The sequence below is a fragment of the Bufo gargarizans genome, chromosome 2, assembly GCF_014858855.1.
Source record: "Bufo gargarizans isolate SCDJY-AF-19 chromosome 2, ASM1485885v1, whole genome shotgun sequence".
NCBI classification, from domain to species: Eukaryota; Metazoa; Chordata; class Amphibia; order Anura; family Bufonidae; genus Bufo; species Bufo gargarizans.
In genome coordinates, this window is record NC_058081.1 from 106,426,929 (window position 1) to 106,448,392 (window position 21,464).

At 41.9% G+C, this 21,464-nt stretch overlaps 1 protein-coding gene across 1 annotated transcript in view; it reads right to left on the minus strand.

Moving 5' to 3' along the window:
* Positions 1 to 12,703: 12,703 nt before the first annotated feature.
* Positions 12,704 to 21,464, minus strand: part of MAP2K1 (mitogen-activated protein kinase kinase 1) — a 66,615-nt gene continuing 57,854 nt past the window's right edge. The window contains exons 10-11 of the mRNA XM_044283155.1: positions 13,250 to 13,295; positions 12,704 to 13,119 (exon numbers count right to left, since the gene is read on the minus strand). Of these exons, the coding sequence (XP_044139090.1) occupies positions 13,006 to 13,119; positions 13,250 to 13,295 (160 nt within the window). The 3' untranslated portion in view covers positions 12,704 to 13,005. The remainder of the gene's footprint in view (positions 13,120 to 13,249; positions 13,296 to 21,464) is intronic.

A 21,464-nucleotide genomic window follows, 5' to 3' on the forward strand; every position in this document is an offset into this window, starting at 1 on the left:
GGACAGGAGGGGTGGACACAGCAAGTAGGTGGAAGGGGCTCTGAGGGGGATTCATACAAGAAGTAGGGGCAGGAGGTCTGTGCAGGGCAGCAACAGGAGATAGGGGGTGAAACAGGAGCTCTGGATACATGAGGGAGGAAAGGAGACAGCAGGGGCCCCATGAGGATAGATAGGACAGGATATGGGGGGGGGGGGGCAGGTATCATGGAGGCAAACTGCTTAATGAAACAGTAATACAACTAAATAGAATGAAGCAGCAGCCGATCGGAGAGTCCCCCCCTTCTGTCCCACAGACAAGAAACAGTCACAGTGCAGACTCACTCACAGCTCCAGCCCTCCAGTCTCTCTCCTCAGGCAGCATGTTTCCTGTGTAGAGGGGGCGTGTTCTGAGTCTCTGCAGCTCAGAGGGCCCCACCAAAGGGGTACTGCGTAACTGAAATGACAGCAGTGAGAGCTCCCATCTGTATTGATGGAAGTGCTCATAGCAGCTCAGTGGGCCCCCCCAGGAGCATTGGGCCCCGGCACTTGCCCGGGGATGCCGGGTTATGACGCCGGCCCTGCCTGCCATTCCCCAGTTCAATCAAATCTAGCAGACAGCATGAAACCGGCAATTTATAAGGAATTATGAATCACCCGGCCATCGCAGGCGCAAACTGGATACATATTTGTGTGTCCCTGTGGCCACGATGAACAGGCCCGTGGTCATAGTCTGGTGGTGGGAGGCCAGGGAAGGGAGATATACATATCTCCCCACAGGAACTAAATAGCGGTACCATGCTTGGACTCCACTTGTAGCTGGAACCCAGGTAGGTCTGTTTGTCCCAGAACCATCTCCCTGTGACCTTCTGGTCTGGACCTATGAACCCTAAAGGGTTTTGTGGGTCATTGAGCTGCCAGAATCAGCAGGGAGGGGGACACCATCCCCAGAGGCGGGAAGAGGAGGGGCCGGCTACAGTTTAAAAGGCTTGTGCCAGCAAGCTGGCGTGTCTTTTCTCTGAAGGAGGGTCACATCGTGCCATGTGTTTTGATAGTCAGCAGGTTGCAGGTCATCACTGCCCTCCATGTGAATACAGCTAAGAACGCATCACCGCCCAAAAGGACTTATCCATCTGGTAAACTGACTTTTGTTCTGCTTAACTCTGTTTGTACCATACCACCTGTATTTGTAATCTCAGACCATTGCATATATTCCTTGTGTGTATAGTGTTATTTGTAGTGAGTCCTTAAGGCGATTAAATATATAATTTAATCTTGTGCTGTCTTGCATCTCGATCACAAATCCCCAAGTCAGTGTTTCGACCTAGTTATACACTACCGTGGGTTGCTTTCTTACCCTATATAATCCCGTTAGTGGACCGGGCTGATATCGAACAAGAAACTGGTGGCAGACTTCCTGGGCTGAGAACGCGCTGTTTCACTGGGTCAGTGAAAAGGCTCTCTCAGCTTGTTGCCTCTCTGTGCCCGTGTGGACAGGAGGAGTCTGAAAACTGTACCAAGACTGACCTTACCCGCTCCTCCAGGAGGGTGTAACGTCACACCTTGGTAACCAGTGACCATACCGTATCTCATGAGCTCGACGTAGTTGACGTCCGGCGTCAGTCGGAGGCACGAGGGGTACAGTATTTGTCACAAACTACTCGATTGGGGACAGAGAGTTGTTGGTCCTCAAGATGGCATTAGAGGAATGACGTTACCTTCTGGAAGGAGCCAGTCATCCTGTAGTGATCTATACTGACCACAAGAACCTCACCTACCTACAGTCTGCACAAAGACAATCCTCATAAGCTCGGTGGTCCCTGTTCTTTGCTCGTTTTGATTTTGTTCTTTACTTTCGTGCTGCAGATAAGATCATAAAAGGAGATGTTCTTATAAGATCCTTTAATTCCACTGACCAGGAGGAGGAGCCCCAATTCATCATTGATCCCGCTAAAATCTCGGCCTGTCCTGTCAAGCTATGCAAAATCCCTCCTGGAAAGACCTTGTGTTGCAGAGTCTCTCAGAAAGCAAATCTTACTATGGGGTCATTCATCTAAAGTGGCAGGTCATGCTGGTCAGCAAAAGACCTTCAGGTTCATTGCGCAGCAGTACTGGTGGCCATCCATGCGACAAGATATCCAAGAATTTGTAGCTGCCTGTCCATCCTGTGCGCAAAACAAGACTTCTAAACAACGTACAGCTGGACTTCTGCTTCTGCTTCCTGTTCCTGAGGTTCCCTGGCAGCAAATAGCTATGGACTTTATCACGGATCTACCCACTTCCTCCGGTTGTTCCATAATTTGGGTAGTGGTTGACCGCTTCTCTAAAATGGCGCATTTTGTTCCTCTGCTTAGACTTCCCTCTGCTCCCTAACTGGCCAAGAAATTTATCGAACACATTTTTAGTCTCCGTGGCTTCCCACTCCGTATTGTGTCCGATAGAGGTGTACAGTTTACGTCAAAAAGAGCTCTCTGCTCTCAAGCTATTAAATGCATCTCTGGACTTCTCGTCAGCGTATCATCCTCAGTCTAACGATCAGGTGGAGCGTTTCAACCAAATTCTTATTAAAATTATTGCGCCACTTCACCAACAGTCATCACGACAAAAAAATAAAAATAAAAAATAAATCACTATTTATTGTTGTTTATGGCCAACAACCAAATATCCCACTCCCGGTGTTGTCTTCTTCCGGTATCCCTGCTGCAGATGCCACCTCAAGAGAGTTCTCTAAAATCTGGGAGGAGACCAGGGGAGCTCTGAAAGAGGCTTCTGTGCGCATGAAGGAGGCTGCTGATAAAAGAGGTAGGGATTCGCCCAAGTTCTGTCCTGGTGATAAAGTGTGGCTTGCCTCCAAATACATCCGGCTCAAAATACGCTCTTACAAATTGGGCCCACGCCTCATCGGTCCATTTGAAATTCTGGAGCAAATCAATAAGGTTTCCTACAAACTTAAATTGACGGCCTCTCTCCGGGTACCGAATTCCTTCCACTTCTCCCTGCTGAAGCCTGTCATCCTGAATCGTTATTTCAAGAAACCTGTCTCAGCTCCTGTTGCGGTCAGTGATGAGAACGTCTATGAGGTAAAAGTTATTCTGAATATGAAGAAGAAGAGTAGAGGAAAAACCCTGTTTCTGGTGGATTGGAATGGATTTAGCCCTAAGGAAAGATCTTGGGAACCTAGAGAAAACATTAATACACCTCTTCTGAAAAAAATTATTGTCCAGGACCAGGCCTGAGGAGAGGGGGTGTAAGAGGGGGGTACTGTTAGCCTAGCGATCCGTGCCGGCACTGCTGCCCCTAACCGCGGGCAGGGGCACCGGGCTCCCTCTTTCCCTCCTGCACGCTGTGCTGACAAGCTGAGGCAGCAGGTAACTTAAATATGGTATCTGTGATCCATGCCAGAGTTTCCTTCCTGCTGGAGACCTGTACTGGTGTTTGAGCTTGCATAGGTGTGTCTCTTCACCTATGAAGCAGCACATACATGCCCTCTGTCTCACCAGCCTATGGCTGGATTGCAGCAGGTATTTAAAGGCGCTTTCTTCCACCGGAAGATGCCTGAGCAACTCATGGGCTCTAGCTTGTCTAGCTCCAAGTGCAAAGGTGTTTCTCTTGTCTGCTTCACGGTGTACCGGACCCTGCTTATTGAACTCCTGGACTTTGCCTGTTTGCCGCCTGCCTCTGACCTTGTACTTCACTTACTGACCTTGCTTGATCGCTGCCTGTCCTGACCCGGAACCTCCTGGCCACGCACATACCCTCGGTGCTTGCACTGGGTACTCCGACCCCCTGGTCAGCTGCCACTGACTCGGGAACTGCTCTGGAGTGGCACCTGGCAACTACCCTAATGGCTCAAGCCTATCCTCACCATCAGTGAAAACCAGGTAGTTGCTTAGTTACGCCCCTCCAGAGTGCAGCCAGTCAGTGGCGCAGTGGGTCCACACCCGCTTGCATAACAATGAATGACATTTTTTTCCATTGCAATAGTTCCATTTAACTCCCCTCAATGTATTTAAGGATAATTTATATTGTTTTGGGAGGAGTTTCTCTTCTAAGGGGACTTGTCACCACAAAATGGAGTGCAATCTACAGGCAGCATTTCATTGGGCAGGAAGAGCTTTGTTAGATTTAAATATATAGTTTTCCATTTTACCACCATGACAGCATATAACTGGAGATTGACCACTGACCTCTGTAGGGACAGGAAACAGAGAAAGATTAAATTGCCCCTTCCCACCTCAGCGTTTTTCCTGCCCCTATAGTGGCCAGGATAGAGAAAGGCCTCTCTGCCAGCCAGGGAGGTAAAGATTGAGTTTAAAGCTATCCAGTCGGTTACAGGGAGGACACATTGGGGGCTGGGGCCTTCCTTGCATCCCTCAAGAATCCCTGCAAGATCCCCTCGCAGGCGGTTGTATTCTGGACAGGGAAGAAGAAAGGCCTGGCAGCTGTTGATCGAATGCCTGTTCTTGGGCTGCCACACCTTCCTTTCCCCTGGTGGGATGTATGTTCGGGGATCCAGTGTGCTGCCACTTCTGGTTTCAGAGTGGTGCGGCGGCGTTCCCGGAAGTGCGTTTCACAGGAGGCCGACAGGGAGCCAAAAGCAGACGAGGTGAACCATGGAGCTACTTATCTGAGGTCTGTGAGGAGAATGTCAGCCCCTGAACTACAGGCCACTGAATGTGTAATATATATACATACATATATATATATATATATATATATATATATATATATATATATATATATATATATATATATATATATATATATACATACATACACATATACACACACACATACATACATACATATATATATATACACACACACATATATATATATATATATATATATATATACACACATACATACATACATACATACACACACATATATACACATATACACACACAAATTGTGATGGTGTTACTCTCTTAACAATAGGTATCTAAGGTGGCTCAGAAAAGGCCGAAAAAGCATTAAATGCATTTTTTATGATTTAAAAAATTACCAGACCAATATACGAAAAGCTATGTAAAGAATGCATTTCTAACATCGTAAGAGAGGAACAACCATCCATGATGGATAAATTAAGGACCATAATCCTCTGGCCTCTTTGAGAGATAACAGCCCAGGTCCACAATACCCTAAACGGCAAAAATTAGCAGCTCACTACTCCTCCGATAGTCTAGCGGAGGAGGCCGCTTCTTAAAAACAGTAGGATGATGAGGATCCCCTTTCTGAAAAAGAGATGGTTTAAGATTCAAAGAAAATCAAATTTTTCTGCTGATGAAATGTGTGATCTGTTCAGGGCGGTCAGGGCAACAATAGGCATTGAAGAGGTTCAGAAGCCACATTCAATACAGGAGATGTTTGGGGGCCTAAGAACCAAACGCTCTAGAGTTTTTCCTATCAATGAAAACATTAAAGAGATGGCTTTGGATGAATGGTCTGACCCAGAAAAAAAAAAAAAAAAAGAGTAGGCATATCTAAAAAAAAAATATATAAAAAAAATATAAAAATCGGTTACTGTTTGATCCCGACCGAATCTACAATATTTGACTCCTCTCAGTTAAGAGACGCCATGGAAAGAAGCCTCTTATGCAAATCATGGGAAGCGGCCATGTTTAGTTTAAAGACCAAAATATCAGTAGCCAGATCCATGCATCTGTAGCTTAATGAGCTGGAAAATCATCTGAAAAATAAGACCCCAAGAGAGGAAAGAATAGATTTGGTTCCCTTACTAAAGTCAGCTACAGCCTTCTTAGCCTCAGCAGAAACTGTGAAATTCTCAAAGGATGCAGCTCTCTCCAATACAGCCAGAAGGGCATTATGCATGAAGTCCTGGTCTGGGGATAAAGCCTTATAAAATGAAATTGTGCACTATTGCTTTTTCTGGGGAATACATCTTTGGTCCAGTTCTGGACAAGATCCTTGAAAAAGCAACTGATAAGAAAAAAAGGTTTTCCTGAATAAAAAAAATAAAAAAAAGACATTTTCCTTTAGCCCCTTATGGTAGCCAAGAAACTGGTCGGTAGAATTACCACAAAGGAGGCAGAGGAAAAAGGATTCTTCTTCAACCCTTAAAACAAGTCAAATGATAAACAATGATGCCAGGATAGGGGGGCGACTAAGAAACTTATCCCAATGGAAACTAGTAACATCAAATCCTTGGGCTCTGAATATTGTGGAGAACAGCTACAAGATAGAATTCTCATCTCTTCCCCCAAACAGATACATGATCACGTCTCACAGATCAAAATCATCCCTCAAAAAAATCTGGAGGGGTGGTAAGGACTTACTAAAACTGGTGTTGATTGTCCAAGTTCCACCATCTCATAAAAAGCTGGGCTACTACTCAAATCTGTTCCTGGTAAAAAAAAACAAAAAAAAAACTGACAGATCATATTGAATTATAATAAGTCTAAAGCATTTAAACAAACATATTTTGTACAGGAAATTCAAGATGGAGTCCCTGAACTCAACTATCCCTCTAATAAAAAGAGATGCGTTGATGACTATGGTCGATTTAAAAGACGCTTGCTACCATGAGCCAATACAGGAACTCTCTTAGAAATACCTACGATTCGCCCTAAAGGATCTGGCAGGAGTTCATAGCTCTCCCGTTTGGCATTTTATCAGCCCCCAGAGTGTTCACAAAGCTAGTTATAGAAATGGTAGCACATTTAAGAAAGGAAGGTTTGATGATAATCCCTTACTTAGATAATTTTTTGATAGTGGCGGATTCTTACTCCTACTAGAAGAACTGGGATGGGTGATAAACCTGAAAAATCCTCTCTTCTTCCCCAAACAAGAGTAACATTTCTAGGAACATTTCTAGAATCAGAGGCATAAACATCTTTTCTTCCAGAAGAAAGGATAAAGGCTTTAAGACAGGAGGTGTGTAACTTTCAGAAGAGGAGTTCCTGCTCCATAAGAGAAGCGATGATTCTGTTAGGGGTATTAACATCTTGCATAACATCAGTGTCTAGGTGCCAGATTCATTTTAGAAGTCTACAATCCTGGCTGCTAAAGAAATGGGACAGAAGTCCTATATTTCTAGATCAGAAGAAGCTAATCCCAGAACATGTGAAACTGTCACTCATCTGGTGGACCATTCCATCAAACTTCAACAGAGGGCTAGTGTGGCAAAAGATACTGTTCATCCAGATTCAGACAGATGCAGGAAAGGCAGGCTGGGTTGAGAGTATAGACCCCAAAAAATTTCGAGGGTCTTTGGCAAACAGCCAAAGCAAAACAGTCATCAAACTACAGAGAGCTTCGGACTGTATGGGAGACTCTAAAGGCCGCATCAGTTCACTTAAGAAGTCATCATCTAAAAATCTCCGACAATGTAAACAGTGTCTTATTTAAAACATGAGGGAGGAACAATATCAAAGGACCTAATAAATTTGTCAGGGAAAATCTTTTCCTGGGCCGAAAAAAATAATAAAATAAGATCAGTAAGCTGTATATCTGCAGTTCATCTAAAAAGGTTCCCAAAATCAGATAGCAGATTTTCTAAGCAGAAGGAAGCTGGACCAGTGGGAACGGTCTCTGAATATAGAGATCTTCAGACTGATCGAAAAGAGATGGAGTTCTCCCGTGATACATTTATTCGCTCCAAAAAAGAATGCAAAGGGGACACCTTCTTCGAGACTTGGAACTGGAGCCTAGCTTATGCATTTCCCTCATTCCAGCTGATACCGAGGGTGATTCAAAAGATCCTTCAAGAAAAACCAACCCTCATACTAATAACCCCATTCTGGCCAAAGAGAAGCTGGTTTCCCATTCTCAGAAAGCTGTCTCTACAGGAACCTTGGCATTTTCTCACCAGAAAGGACATTCTAACACAAGGACTGATTGTCCTCACCCATCCAGAATTCTTCAGGTTAACAGCATGGATCCGGAGTCCAAGATCCTAAAACGCCAGGGTCTTTCAGATAAAGTAATCTCTACTCTCAGATTTAGCAGAAAGAAAATTACTTTGGCAATTTATCTAAAGATCTGGAAGAGATTTTGTTCTTGGTCGGGCGAACCTAGCCCAAATCATTCAGAACCAAACATCCAAAGAACTCTGGAATTTCTTCAGCAAGGTTTACATCTAGGTCTTTGACTTTCTACCCTAAAAGGTGCAGATCTCTCAGTGCTTTTTTCTATACAGACCTAGCAGAGCATAGATGGATTCAAAGATTTATCGGATCAGCTTGTAGATTAAGACCTTTCATTAGACCGTGTGTCCTTTCTTGGGATTTAAACATAGTGCTAAAGGAGCTAACAGCGGGTCCTTTTGAACCTCTAGATCATGGATGTCAAACTCATGGCCCTCCAGATGTTGCAAAACTACAACTCCCATCATTCCCTGATAGCTGTAGTATGCCCAGGCATGATGGGAGTTGTAGTTTTGCAACAGCTGGAGGGCCACGAGTTTGACATCCCTGCTCTAGATGATAGTTCCGTTAAATTCCTCTCTTACAAACTGCCTTCCTAATAGAAATTTCTTCTGCAAGTAGATAAAGAGATACAAGCTCCGTCAGAGATTCCTATTTAACAATTCTGGATTCCTGGTTTTCTTCCTAAGGTTGTGTCAGATTTCTATAGAAATCAAGAAATAGTACTACCTCATTTTCTAATAATACTAAAAATGCAAAAGAAAGAATACTATTCTTTAGATGTCAGAAGATCGGTACTAAAATATCTAGAGGTTTCCAAAAGCTTTAGAGTAGTAGACAGCCTTTTAGTCCAATTCGCAGAAAAAAAACAAAGGGAAGGCAGCATCCAAAGCTTCTATTGCTAGGTGGATTAGACAGATAATCTGTAGTCGTTATCTGATTCAGGGTCTTCAGTAAAAGATTAGGGCCCATTCCACCAGGGCTATGTCTTCTTCATACGTGGAGCTAGTGCATCTTTGAAACAGATCTGCAGGGCTGCGACCTGGTCCAATGTGCATACTTTTATTAGACATTATAGGCTTGATTTATCAGGATCATCAGAACTATGTTTCGGATGAAAGGTTCTTCAAGCTATAGCCCCCTTAACTGGTGATCTGTTAGGTCTCCAGTTATATGCAGTCATGGTGGTGAAATGGAAAATCTGAATTAGTGTTACCGGTAATGCCGTTTCCATAATTCCATCATCATGGAACAGAATTCCCACCCGAAAAAAGAAAAAGCAGAGATTGTATATATGTGTGTGTAGATAAATAGAGTATAATACAAAAAAAAATAATAAGTGAATAGTTTTCACAGGCACTACAGTAATTTGGTAAACACTGAGGTGGGTGGGTAATAGAATTACCAGTAAAACGAATTCAGATTTTTGGGAAAAGATTTAGCAAAACTTGTAATTTATACATTTAAGTCTCTTTTTCTGAACTCTGTTTTACACAGGGCTACCTTTTCAGTGATTGATAGTATTCTCTGTGTAATGCTTCATTTAGAGTGCCCAGTTGTCAGATTATTGAGAATGAATGTTCTGACAAACGTTTGTTCACGATAATCTGTCCGTGTACTGCAGATCACCAGATGTACGATTACATGATCTTTACTGTGGACACCTCAATCATGGTTTCTGGGCAGCAGACTGCACTGTCAAAACAGTACTCCACTGCTCAAAAACAATGGATTTATACGTGGACGAGCAATAGCACTAGCCATCACTTGTCCCCATACAGTGGAGGTGATCACTTCATGTATATCCAGCTCGTCACTGATGACCAGGCAATTATCATGATGGACCGCTTCCTTCCTGATTAATTGTCTGCTAGTCCAAGCAGTGTAGATGCCTCTTAAGTGTGTAGCCATAGATAGCCGTCAGTCACTAATAAGTTGGCCCCATGTACAACTGAGCTGAATCTTTTCCCATAAAACTGTAATGTTCATTTTAATTTCCAGTCTGCTCAGCTCTTCCTGCTCTGAAACACATGCTGCCTACAGATTACACTGCATTTCGTGGTGACCGCTTTCCTTAAATGGGCAGTAACGTTTCAAACAACTTGTTCTCAAAGGTCATAACAGAATTCATTTATTAAGTGCATGAGTGCCTCTGCATGTGTTGGTTTTAGCTTAATAGTCAGCATCCCTTACTACACTAACTCTGCATCATTTTACATAGTCCTTGCCCCGTCTGTGCTGTAATCAGTGCCCTTGTGTTCTGGATGTTTTCCCTCCAACAGCCCCTCTCCCCTATAAACTATTTTCTGTAACCTGCAATTATTTTACCCTCTCCGTTCTGTCATGATAATGTGTATTCTGGAGACCTAGATCTGTGTGCTGCGAGTATAAACTGTCTCTTACACACTGTGTGTGCTGAGGATAGGGCAAGGATTAGGATAGGGCTCACTGGAGATTGGCCCAGGTATGGGAATGGAAGTCTAGACCAGTATAGTACTGGCAGACTGCCTGTATTAAGATGCGCCTTCAGGCTTGAGGAGAATTGCTGGATACAGGAGCAGCACACCGGGGCACCCAGAAGTCAGTATAAGCAGATCAGAGCACTGGGGAAGGATTCAGCAAAAGCAGAAGTGAATTTCTGAAAAGGTCTAAAAAACGCAGTTACCCTTTAAATCTCAGTTTTTTCTGAGTTCAGTTATACTTGGGGTCGTCTTATCAGTGACTGACAGCTATCTCAGTATACACACTTACGAAGGGGATACTATCAATCACTGATAAGATGTCCTGTGTACAACTGAGCTCAGAGAGAGCAGAGCCATATAAATCTGCTCAGCTCCTCCTGCACTAAAAACATGCGGCAGATTCCATTGTGAGAGGTTCTCAATATTGGATAGATAGAACAGTAGCTTTACATAGTTAATACGGTTGAAAAAAAAAGACATAAGTCCATCAAGTTCAACCAAGGGATAGGTGGGGACTCGAATCCCAGAAGGAAGTCAGACCCAGTTTTCTACATGTTTTCATAAGCATTAAGGCAATTTACTTTTAAGAACTCATCTAAACCCTTTTTAAAACTGTCCACTGTTCCTGATGTGACCACGTCCTGAGGTAGTCTATTCCACAGATTCACAGTTCTTACAGTAAAGAAGCTTTGACGCTTCCGGAGACTGAACTTTTTCTTCTCTAGTCGGAGGCAGTGCCCTTTTTTCTTTTGAGGGCATTTGACATGGCCATATTTTTGTATGGCCCATTTATATTTTTTATAGGTTAATCATGTCCCCCCTTTGAGGTCTCTTCTCAAGACTAAATAAATTATTTTAATATTTCTTCATAACCAAGACCCTCCATGCCCCTTATTAGTTTAGTCGCTCTCCTCTGTACTTTTTCCAGCTGCAGAGCGTCCTTTCTATGGACTGGTGCCCAGAACTGGACTGCATATTCCAGATCGGATGAGGCCGCACCAACGCTTTGTAAAGTGGTAATATTACATCCCTGCCCTGCGAGTCCATGCCTCGTTTAATGATTTATGTTACAGAACTCAGTCCAAATTATACAAGTCTTTGTCATAGGTTTATTGTAGTCAAAGATAATACATCTGAGATTTCCAGAGGTACAGGGTATAAGGACTGAAGGCTTCTGATGGAACCAGGCGTTGGCATCAGCCTTCTCTTCATCACCTCGTATTGTCTGATGTAAGAAGCAGCTTACATACACTCGGTACAGGAGAATAATGAAGATCAGAAGCCTGACACAGCAAAATTATTCTGAGCGATCACATAACATTAAAATAGAAAATAAATATGAAAAGTCAGGGCAGGTGAAGAGGCAAAGGCACCAGAACAACTGCTGGATACACATCCCCCTCCTCTACCGGAGCAACATGCAGGGGGTACTATCATTTAATACAACTGTAATGCTCCATGGACTTCACTGCTACAGATTACAGAAAACCTGAAATGTAGTATGTTATAATTGATTATATTTAAAGTGATTCTGCACTTTGTTTAAACTGATGATCTATCCTCTGGTGGGGGTCCGACACCCGGGACCCCTGCCGATCAGCTGTTTAAGAAGGTAGTGGCGCTCCAGCAGTGCCGCGGCCTTCTTACTGTTTACCGCCAGCCCAGTAACGTCACGACTAGTATCACTGGCCTGGACGCGGCTAAGCTTCGTTCCCTTGAATGGAGCTTAGCCGCGCCCAGGCCAGTTGATACAAGTCGTGACGTCACTCAGCCAGCGGTAAACAGTGAGAAGGCCGCGGCGCTGCTGGAGCGCCGCTGCCTTCCCAATAGCTGATCGGCGGGGGTCCTGGGTGTCGTACCCCCGCCGATCAGAAGCTGATAAGCTGATGTTCTATCTAGAGGATAGATCATCAGTTTAAACAAAGTGCAGAACCCCTTTAAATTTACTAAAACTGAGTGGTTTGTACCAAGAGAGATTAAGTGCGGTAGCCAGTTTCACGCTCCGGCAGAGAGGAGTTATTTCCAAAAAGAAGGCAAATTCCTAAAAGATGGTAGGCTCTGGGTTATGGCTTTGATGCTGGTTTTATTGCGGACAGCTACCCGCATGGCTCAGATCTCCAGACAGCTCAGGGTACTAGCTGACAGTATGGGTTGTATTCTCATATGGGACCAATTTCAGCTGTCATGAACAGTAATATTAAGAAAAATAGGTTTTGTTTTTTTACTTTAGAGAAATATATCTAGATAACTGGTACAAATTAGACATTTGTATCTTTACCTTTTCAATCTGCTTTTGACTTCGAGAGACACGACAATAAAATAAAATATTACAGCCCTTGGCTGAGATTGACAGCCATTGAACCCTTTTGCTAGGAAATTAAAATTAACAGTTTGTTCCCCTCCTAAACAAAAAGACTAGAAGAATTGTCCTGTTATGGACTGAAAACGTTGTGAACCACAAAGCATCATGGGATAGAAGCAAGCATCTTACTGCAGGTGAAGCCCACGGGAGACACTGAGATACATCTATTCTTGAACCACACCCTTCTTTGAATGAAGGGGTATAGAGAATGAATATAAACCGTTTATTTTTGGCACGTTCTGCAGAGATCCCTGCAGGATGGCAGAAGAGGGATAGGTTGGCTCTCTGCCTGGACCGGCTTCTTGTCTCATTTTCCTCACACACTCGCTGCATGAGTGGGGGTGCTGGGCTGTTTCAGGCCCATAGTAGAACACAGCCATCCGGCAAAATCCACCTCTTCTTGCTCTGACGTTTTAATGAAGCTGTGAACCTAAAGGACAATCCAAGGCATGTGTTAGTGACAGAAGGAAAAATTGGCGGGTGCCCATGACGTGTACGCAAAGAGATTCAGCATTTCACAGACCAGAACATTGACATTTGTTAAAACAGGAAGTCATTACCATGAGCTGTTTGAGGTCGGCTCTCTCTGCCGGATTCTTCACCAAGCTGAAGGAAAAATAAGGAAATAACATTATCAAATGTGACTTCTAATATGGCACTCTTGTGTCTCACCTGAATTTCTGCTCATGTGTGAAATTCTATTAGGTGAATTCATATATTTGCTGCAGAAATTTCTGCAACGGCTCCATTCATCTGAGTGGGATTTGCAGACATCAATGTGCTTTCCACCAGGACAACCCCTCAAAAAAGTGTCTGCAACAAATCTGCCAAGTGTGAATACACACTTAATGTGGCATCGGTTTTTAAAAAGAACCTGTCACCATGAAAATTCAGTGTAAGCTACCAGCAGCATGTTATAGAGCGGGAGGAGCTGAGCAGATTGATATATAGTTTATGCGAAAAAATTCAGCAAAACTTGTAATGTATTCATCTAAGGCTACTTTCACACTCGCGTTTGGTGCGGATCAGTCACGGATCTGTTCAGATCTGTTTAGAACGGATCCTTTTGTATTATCTGTAACATAGCCAAGACTGATCCGTCTTGAACACCACTGAAAGTCAATGGAGGACAGATCAGTTTTCTATTGTGCCAGATTGCGTCATAGAAAATGGATCCGTCCCCATTGACTTAAATTGTGTGTCAGAACGGATCTGTTTGGCTCAGTTTCGTCAGACGAAACCCAAAACGCTGCAAGCGTGGAATGGAGACGGAATGGATGTAAACTGATGCATTCTGAGTGGATCATTTTCCATTCAGAATGCATTAGGACAAAACTGATCCATTTTGGACCGCTTGTGAGAGCCCTGAGCGGATCTCACAAACAGAAAGCCAAAATGCCAGTGTGAAAGTAGCCTAAATCGCTGCTCATTCTGAGTTAGAGGACATTTCATGCGATTTTATTAAGGGAGATATATACCTGTACTTGCTGATGCTGCCACCCTGCTTGATTTTTTAAAATATGCCCTGCTGGATTTCTCCCACTCCCTGGCTGTGACGCTCTGCGCTGCGATTGGACAGCGCTACAGCCAGGGAGAAGGAGACGCCCACGTAGACTCAGTCTCCTCCTCCTTGCTCAGTATTAGCATACTGAGCGGGAGAAATTCGGCGGGGCATAGGAGGCATATTTAAAAAAATAATAATCAAGCAGTGACCACCTTCCCAGGGCGATAGATAGCCACCCACATGACTTCTTAGCTCCGAATGAGATGCAATTTAGATGAATAAATTAAGTTTTACGGATAATCAACACAAAAAAAATACAAACATGAAAATAAAATAAAGTAAAACAGTCTCAAACTGCAATTCCTCCTGGAGTGCAGCAGGTCTATGGTGAGGTAGGTTAGCGTTCACACTTAGTCCTGAATATTATACAAAAGACCACGCAGCTCCTAAATCCACAATGGAAGTATCAGTATTCAAAAGGCACACAGTCTATTTTCGATGCAATTGATCACTGGATAAACAACAGGACTTCCTCTCCACCGTTTTATTAGGAAGCTAAATATTACTAAATATAGGATGTCAAACCCAAAGCAAATTGCAAGAGAAGGAGGAAATTGTGATATTATCCACATTAGTTTACGCAGAAAAAAAATCTAGTTTTTTTCTGCAACCCCAAAAAAATAAATGAGTGTGTTGAGGCCTTTAAGAGAGGTTTATTAAAAGAATTAGAGAAGATATATATGAAACCCAGATACATGAACCTTACGTATGGGGAAAGACAGGGTTTGAAGTCATTGGAAAACAATAAGCATATAGTTATAAAGCCAGCAGATAAGAGGGGAGGGGTGATAATTTTACATAAAGAAAAAATATGAATACCGTATGTGATGCAAGGATTATTACAAGATGAGAAAACATGCAAGAAACTTAAAAAAGACCCGACTATCAATTTAAAAAAAGAAATGGAGACGTTGTTATTAAAAAAGGGAAGAGAAAAAATTATTTTAAATAAGAAAGAATATGAATATTAGGGAATTAAACATCCAGCTATTCCCGTTATCTATTATTTACCTAAGATACATAAGAGCACTACGGATCCCCCTGGATGACCAATAGTGTTGGGGATTAATTCCCTACAAGTCGCTTGTGTGAATATGTGGATTTCTACCTGCAATATGTAACGGGCACCCCTGCATATCTGAAAGATACAGGGGATGTAATAAAATGATTGACACATTTTGGTCCCTATACTGAAGATGTACTATTTGCGACTGTGGATGTTACATCCCTTTATACAGTAATCCCTAGGGAGAAAGGGAGAAATGTGGTGGATTTTTTTATGAAGAAAGATCCTGAGAGGACATTTGAACAGAGGATTTTTATATTTGAATGTCTAGAATTCTGTCTATGCCATAATTATTTTTGGTTCAACGGAAATTTTTATTTCGGAGGAATTTATAAGTCCTAAGTTGAGTATAGGTAGAGATGAAGGGAGGTCTAGTATTTTGGAAAAGATATATAGACGATTGTTTGCTCGTATGGAAAGGGGATAAGTTGGGATTGGAAAGATTTTTAGTTTACATAAATGAGAAAAATGAGTCTATTAGTCCCACCTCTGTAAATGTCCACCGGAATTGTACGGATTGGCAAGATTATGAGGAACAAAGTACATTAATTGGGCAAAGGTTTCTAGAAAAAAGAAAGATTTTTTTTTGCAAAAATGTAAAGTGGATGTGGTGAAAGAAGGGGAGACGGGAACAAAATGGCTCCTGCAAAGGAAAGGAAGGAGAAAGTAAGATTAGCGTTTATTATGCAATATAGTAGTAGTGCAGGTGTGATTAAAAAAAATGCCGTATGTAATAACTGGTCTGTTTTGAAAAATGATCCGGTCTTGGGAGGGTTAATCCCAGAAAAACCTACTATAACCTTTAGAAAAGCCCCAAATATTAAAGACAAATTGGTGCATAGTTTTTTTACCTATTAATCAACAAAAAGAGAAGAAACACCAATTCACATGGTGCGGTTTTTGTGCACCTTGCAAGAACCATCCAAAGGGAAATAGACAAAACAGAATCCATTGTTGAATGGATTAGGCAGTGGCAGAGGGACAGACAACAGAGGGTTGTAGTCAATGGAGTATATTCAGACCATGGTCTTGTTACCAGTGGGGTACCTCAGGGATCTGTTCTGGGACCCTTATTGTTTAATATCTTTATCAGCGAAATTGCAGAAGGCCTCGATGGTAAGGTGTGTCTTTTTGCTGATGACACAAAGATTTGTAACAGGGTTGATGTTCCTGGAGGGATACACCAAATGGAAAAGGTTTTAGGAAAACTAGAGGAACGGTCAAAATCTGGCAACTCAAATTTAATGTTGGTAAGTGCAAGATGATGCACCTGGGGCGTAAAAACCCAAGAGCAGAATATAACATCAGTGATACAGTCCTAACCTCAGTATCTGAGGAAAGGGATTTAGGGGTCATTATTTCAGAAGACTTAATGGTAGGCAGACAATGTCATAGAGCAGCAGGAAATGCTAGCAGAATGCTTGGGTGTATAGGGAGAGGCATTACCAGTAGAAAGAGGGAGGTGCTCATGCCGCTCTACAGAGCACTAGTGAGACCTCATTTGGAGTATTGTGCTCAGTACTGGAGACCATATCTCCATAAGGATATTGATACTTTGGAGAGAGTTCAGAGAAGAGCTACTAAACTAGTACATGGATTGCAGGATAAAAAAAAAACTTACCAGGAAAGAATAAAAGGACCTTAACATGTATAGCTTGGAAGAAAGACGAGACGGAGGGGATATGAGAGAGACTTTTAAATACATAAAGGGAATCAACAAGGTAAAAGAGGAGAATATTTAAAAGAAGAAAAACAGCTACAAGAGGACAGTTTTAAATTAGAGGGGCAAAGGTTTAAAAGTAATATAAGGAAGTATTACTTTACTGAGAGAGTAGTGGATGCATGGAATAGCCTTCCTGCAGAAGTGGCAGCTGCAAATACAGTGGAGGAGTTTAAGCATGCATGGGATAGGCATAAGACCATCCTTCATATAAGATAGGGCCAGGGGCTATCCATAGTATTCAGTATATTGGGCAGACTAGATGGGCCAAATGGTTCTCATCTGCCGACACATTCTAGGTTTCTATGAATTGAGGAGATAGTGTCTAGAAGTAAAGTAATTTGTGTTAAAGGTGAAGTGTCATGCGAATCCACTATGTAGGGAGGACCCTGAGAAAACTTAAAAAAGTGTGCAAGAACATATACATATAAAAAGAGGTGGAGACGCATAATGTGTCAGCTCTCTATAAAAAAGTACATAATAAAAATCCAGGTTTAAAATTTGTAGGTTTGGAGAAAGTATTGACAAAGCGGAGAGGGGAGGATCCTATTGCAAAAATTTATAGGAAAGAGGTGGAATGGATCTATTGCCTGGGCACTTTGCAACCCACCGGATTTAATGTTGAGTTGGACATCAAGACTTGTATTAAATGAAAAATGGAGGAATGTAGAACTTGGGATCTAACCTGTAATAGAGATTAATGTCTGGGGATTTATCATGTGATTAGAATAGAGGGATCGGAGGTATCAATGGTATTTAATCACCATGCAATTGTTTAAAAGAAGCTGAAATAGAGAAAGTAGACTATTTAATTGCTGGGTCTGAAAAAATTATGAAAAGTGTTTTTGATTGGATATGGCTATGTGGACAAGATAAGCTCATGAGATGATTATGCTGTGATTTGTATGATGTAAATGAGAGAATATGTATGAAAAGTCTTTTTTATATTTTTTATGTTTTTAAATGACTCATTTTATTTGAAAAAGGCATCTCTTAGGAGGTATTAGTGACAAGGCCCATACCATCATAAAATGAAGGGTGTTAGTTTAGTATGGAGCTGCCCCTGAAGAAGCAACGAGCGAAAACCCAGGTCGGGCAGGTGGAGAAAAAGACTCAGTTTTATTTTATATGCATTTGTTTTAAACTTTGTAAGTACAATAAAAAAAAAACGCGATCATAAGAACCCTTGCGGTACTTCACTATGTTGGGTTGACTTAATAATATTTAGGTAAGTTTTGCTTAAGCTTTTCCCATAAATCTATGCATCAATCTGCTCAGCTCCTCCTGCTCTAGAACATACTGCCTGCGGGTTACGCTGCATTTTCATGGCGACAGATTCCCTTTAAGGATTGCGTTAAAAAAACAGTAAAGGGTTAAACAATGATTTCCAATCATATTTCTATTTAGTACGCCTTGAAAAATTTATTTACTATAGGAACTTCATAACTCAAAATTAGCTTGGTGTAAGGGCAGGAAAAGCTAAATTGTTTTAGGGCTTTTGCCTGTCCCTAGGTACAAAGCATTTTAAGGCAGGCTTAAATCAGTTTATGTCTGTGAAGGTTCTCATTTTACAGATATCAAAATCAGTTTACCATCCCTACTTCAAAAGTGAGACCTCCCTGTGTAGTAGGGCATTTTTGACCAGATACCAAGGGACCCCAAAAGCACCCTGGTTGGGAAGCACCACCCTACGCAATGACTATATTCCCCATAAAAATAGCACTTCTCAAACACTTTTTCCCCATAACTCTGCACTGAGCTGTTCCTCTGTTATTCCTCCTAGAAGTTTAGGAATAAAATGAATTGCCAACTGAGTGCTACCAGTAAGGAGTGTGTCCCTGCAGAATACGACACTGGCAGCACTGACTGGGAAGTGTCAAACTGTGTAGAGACACACCCTCAACTAGCATCACCCAGTTGTCAATTTGTTCACACATTTCTAAGAGACATAACAAAGGCATGACAAATCCGTTTTAAAAAAAATGTGCTCTAGAATTATTTTATTGGGAATAGAATATTTACTACTATGAGGCATGAAGTGATAGATCCTTTCTAACATGCATCACGGTATATGATTTTGCATCGAACAGATAGACGACTGATCTGCAGCTAGCAGAGGAAGTGGTTGCTGCTGGAGTCTGCTGACAGTCAGCAGCATGGATCCGGAGACAAAGTAGATTTGTCAGCAACAGCCTCTATGTAGAGTATTACCAAATTAGGGAAGTACAGATAATGGAATTCCCCAACACATTAGTTTATACTACAGTCAGGTCCATAAATATTAGGACATAGACACAATTTGGCTCTATACACCACCACAATGGATTTGAAATGAAACAAACAAGATGTGCTTTAACTGCAGACTGTCAGCTTTAATTTGAGGGTATTTACATCCAAATCAGGTGAAAGGTGTAGGAATTACAAGTTTGCATATGTGCCTCCTACTTGTTAAGGGACCAAAAGTAATGGGACATAATAATCATGGATCAAACTTTTACTTTTCAATACTTGGTTGCAAATCTTTTGCAGTGAATTACAGCCTGAAGTCTGGAACACATAGACATCACCAGACGTTGGGTTTCATCCCTGGTGATGCTCTGCCAGGCCTCTACTGCAACTGTCTTCAGTTCCTGCTTGTTCTTGCGGCATTTTCCCTCCAGTTTTGTCTTCAGCAAGTGAAATGAATTCTCAAACGGATTCAGGTCAGGTGATTGACTTGGCCATTGCATAACATTCCACTTCTTTCCCTTAAAAAAACTCTTTGGTTGCTTTTGCAGTATGCTTTGGGTCATTGTCCATCTGCACTGTGAAGAGCCGTCCAATGAGTTCTGAAGCATTTGGCTGAATATTAGCAGATAATATTGCCCGAAACACTTCAGAATTCATCCTGCTGCTTTTGTCAACAGTCACATCATCAATAAATACAAGAGAACCAGTTCCATTGGCAGCCATACATGCCCACGCCATGACACTACCACCACCATGCTTCACTGATGAGGTGGTATGCTTAGGATCATGAGCAGTTCCTTTCCTTCTCCATACTCTTCTCTTCCCATCACTCTGGTACAAGTTGATCTTGGTCTCATCTGTCCATAGGATGTTGTTCCAGAACCGTGAAGGCTTTTTGATGTCGTTTGGCAAACTCTAATCTGGTCTTCCTGTTTTTGAGGTTCACCAATGGTGTACATCTTGTGGTGAACCCTCTGTATTCACTCTGGTGATGTTTTCTCTTGATTGTTGACTTTGACACACATACACCTACCTCCTGGAGAGTGTTCTTGATCTGACCAACTGTTGTGAAGGGTGTTTTCTTCACCAGGGAAAGAATTCTTTGGTCATCCACCACAGTTGTTTTCAGTGGTCCTCCGGGTCTTGTTGTGTTGCTGAGCTCCCCGATGCGTTCCTTCTTTTTAAGAATGTTCCAAACTGTTGTTTTGGCCACGCCTAATGTTTTTGCTATCTCTGATGGGTGTGTTTTGTTTTTTCAGCCCAATGATGGCTTGCGTCACTGATAGTGACAGCTCTTTGGATCTCATCTTGACAGTTGACAGCAACAGATTCCAAATTCAAATAGCACACTTGAAATGAACTCTGGACCTTTTATCTGTTCATTGTAATTGGCATAATGAGGGAATAACACACACCTGGCCATGGAACAGCTGAGAAGCCAATTGTCTCATTACTTTTGGTCCCTTAACAAGTGGGAGGCACATATGCAAACTGTTGTAATTCCTACACCGTTCACCTGATTTGGATGTAAATACCCTCAAATTAACCCCTTAGGGACACAGCCTTATTTCACCTTTAGGACCAGGCCATTTTTTGCAAATCTGACCAGTGTCACTTGAAGTGGTGATAACTTTAAAACGCTTTGACTTATCCAGACCATTCTGAGATTGATTTTTTGTCACATATTGTACTTCATGACACTGTTAAAATGAAGTAAAAAAAAATATTTTTTTTGCATAAAAAAATACCTAATTTACCAAAAATTTGGAAAAATTAGCAAATTTCAAAGTTTCAGTTTCTCTACTTCTGTAACACATAGTAATATCCCCAACAATTGTGATGACTTTACATTACCCATATGTCTACTTCATGTTTGAATTATTTTGGGAATTATATTTTATTTTTTGGGGATGTTACAAGGCTTAGAAGTTTAGAAGCAAATCTTGAAATTTTTCAGAAATTTACAAAAACCCAATTTTTAGGGACCACTACAGGTTTGAAGTCACTTTGCGAGGCTTACATAATAGAAACCACCCAAAAATGACCCCATTCTATAAACTACACCCGTCAAGGTATTCAAAACTGATTTTACAAACTTTGTTAACCCTTTAGGTGTTGCACAAGAGTTATTGGCAAATGGGGATAAAATTTGAGAATTTCATTTTTTTGCCTAATTTTCCATTTTAACCCATTTTT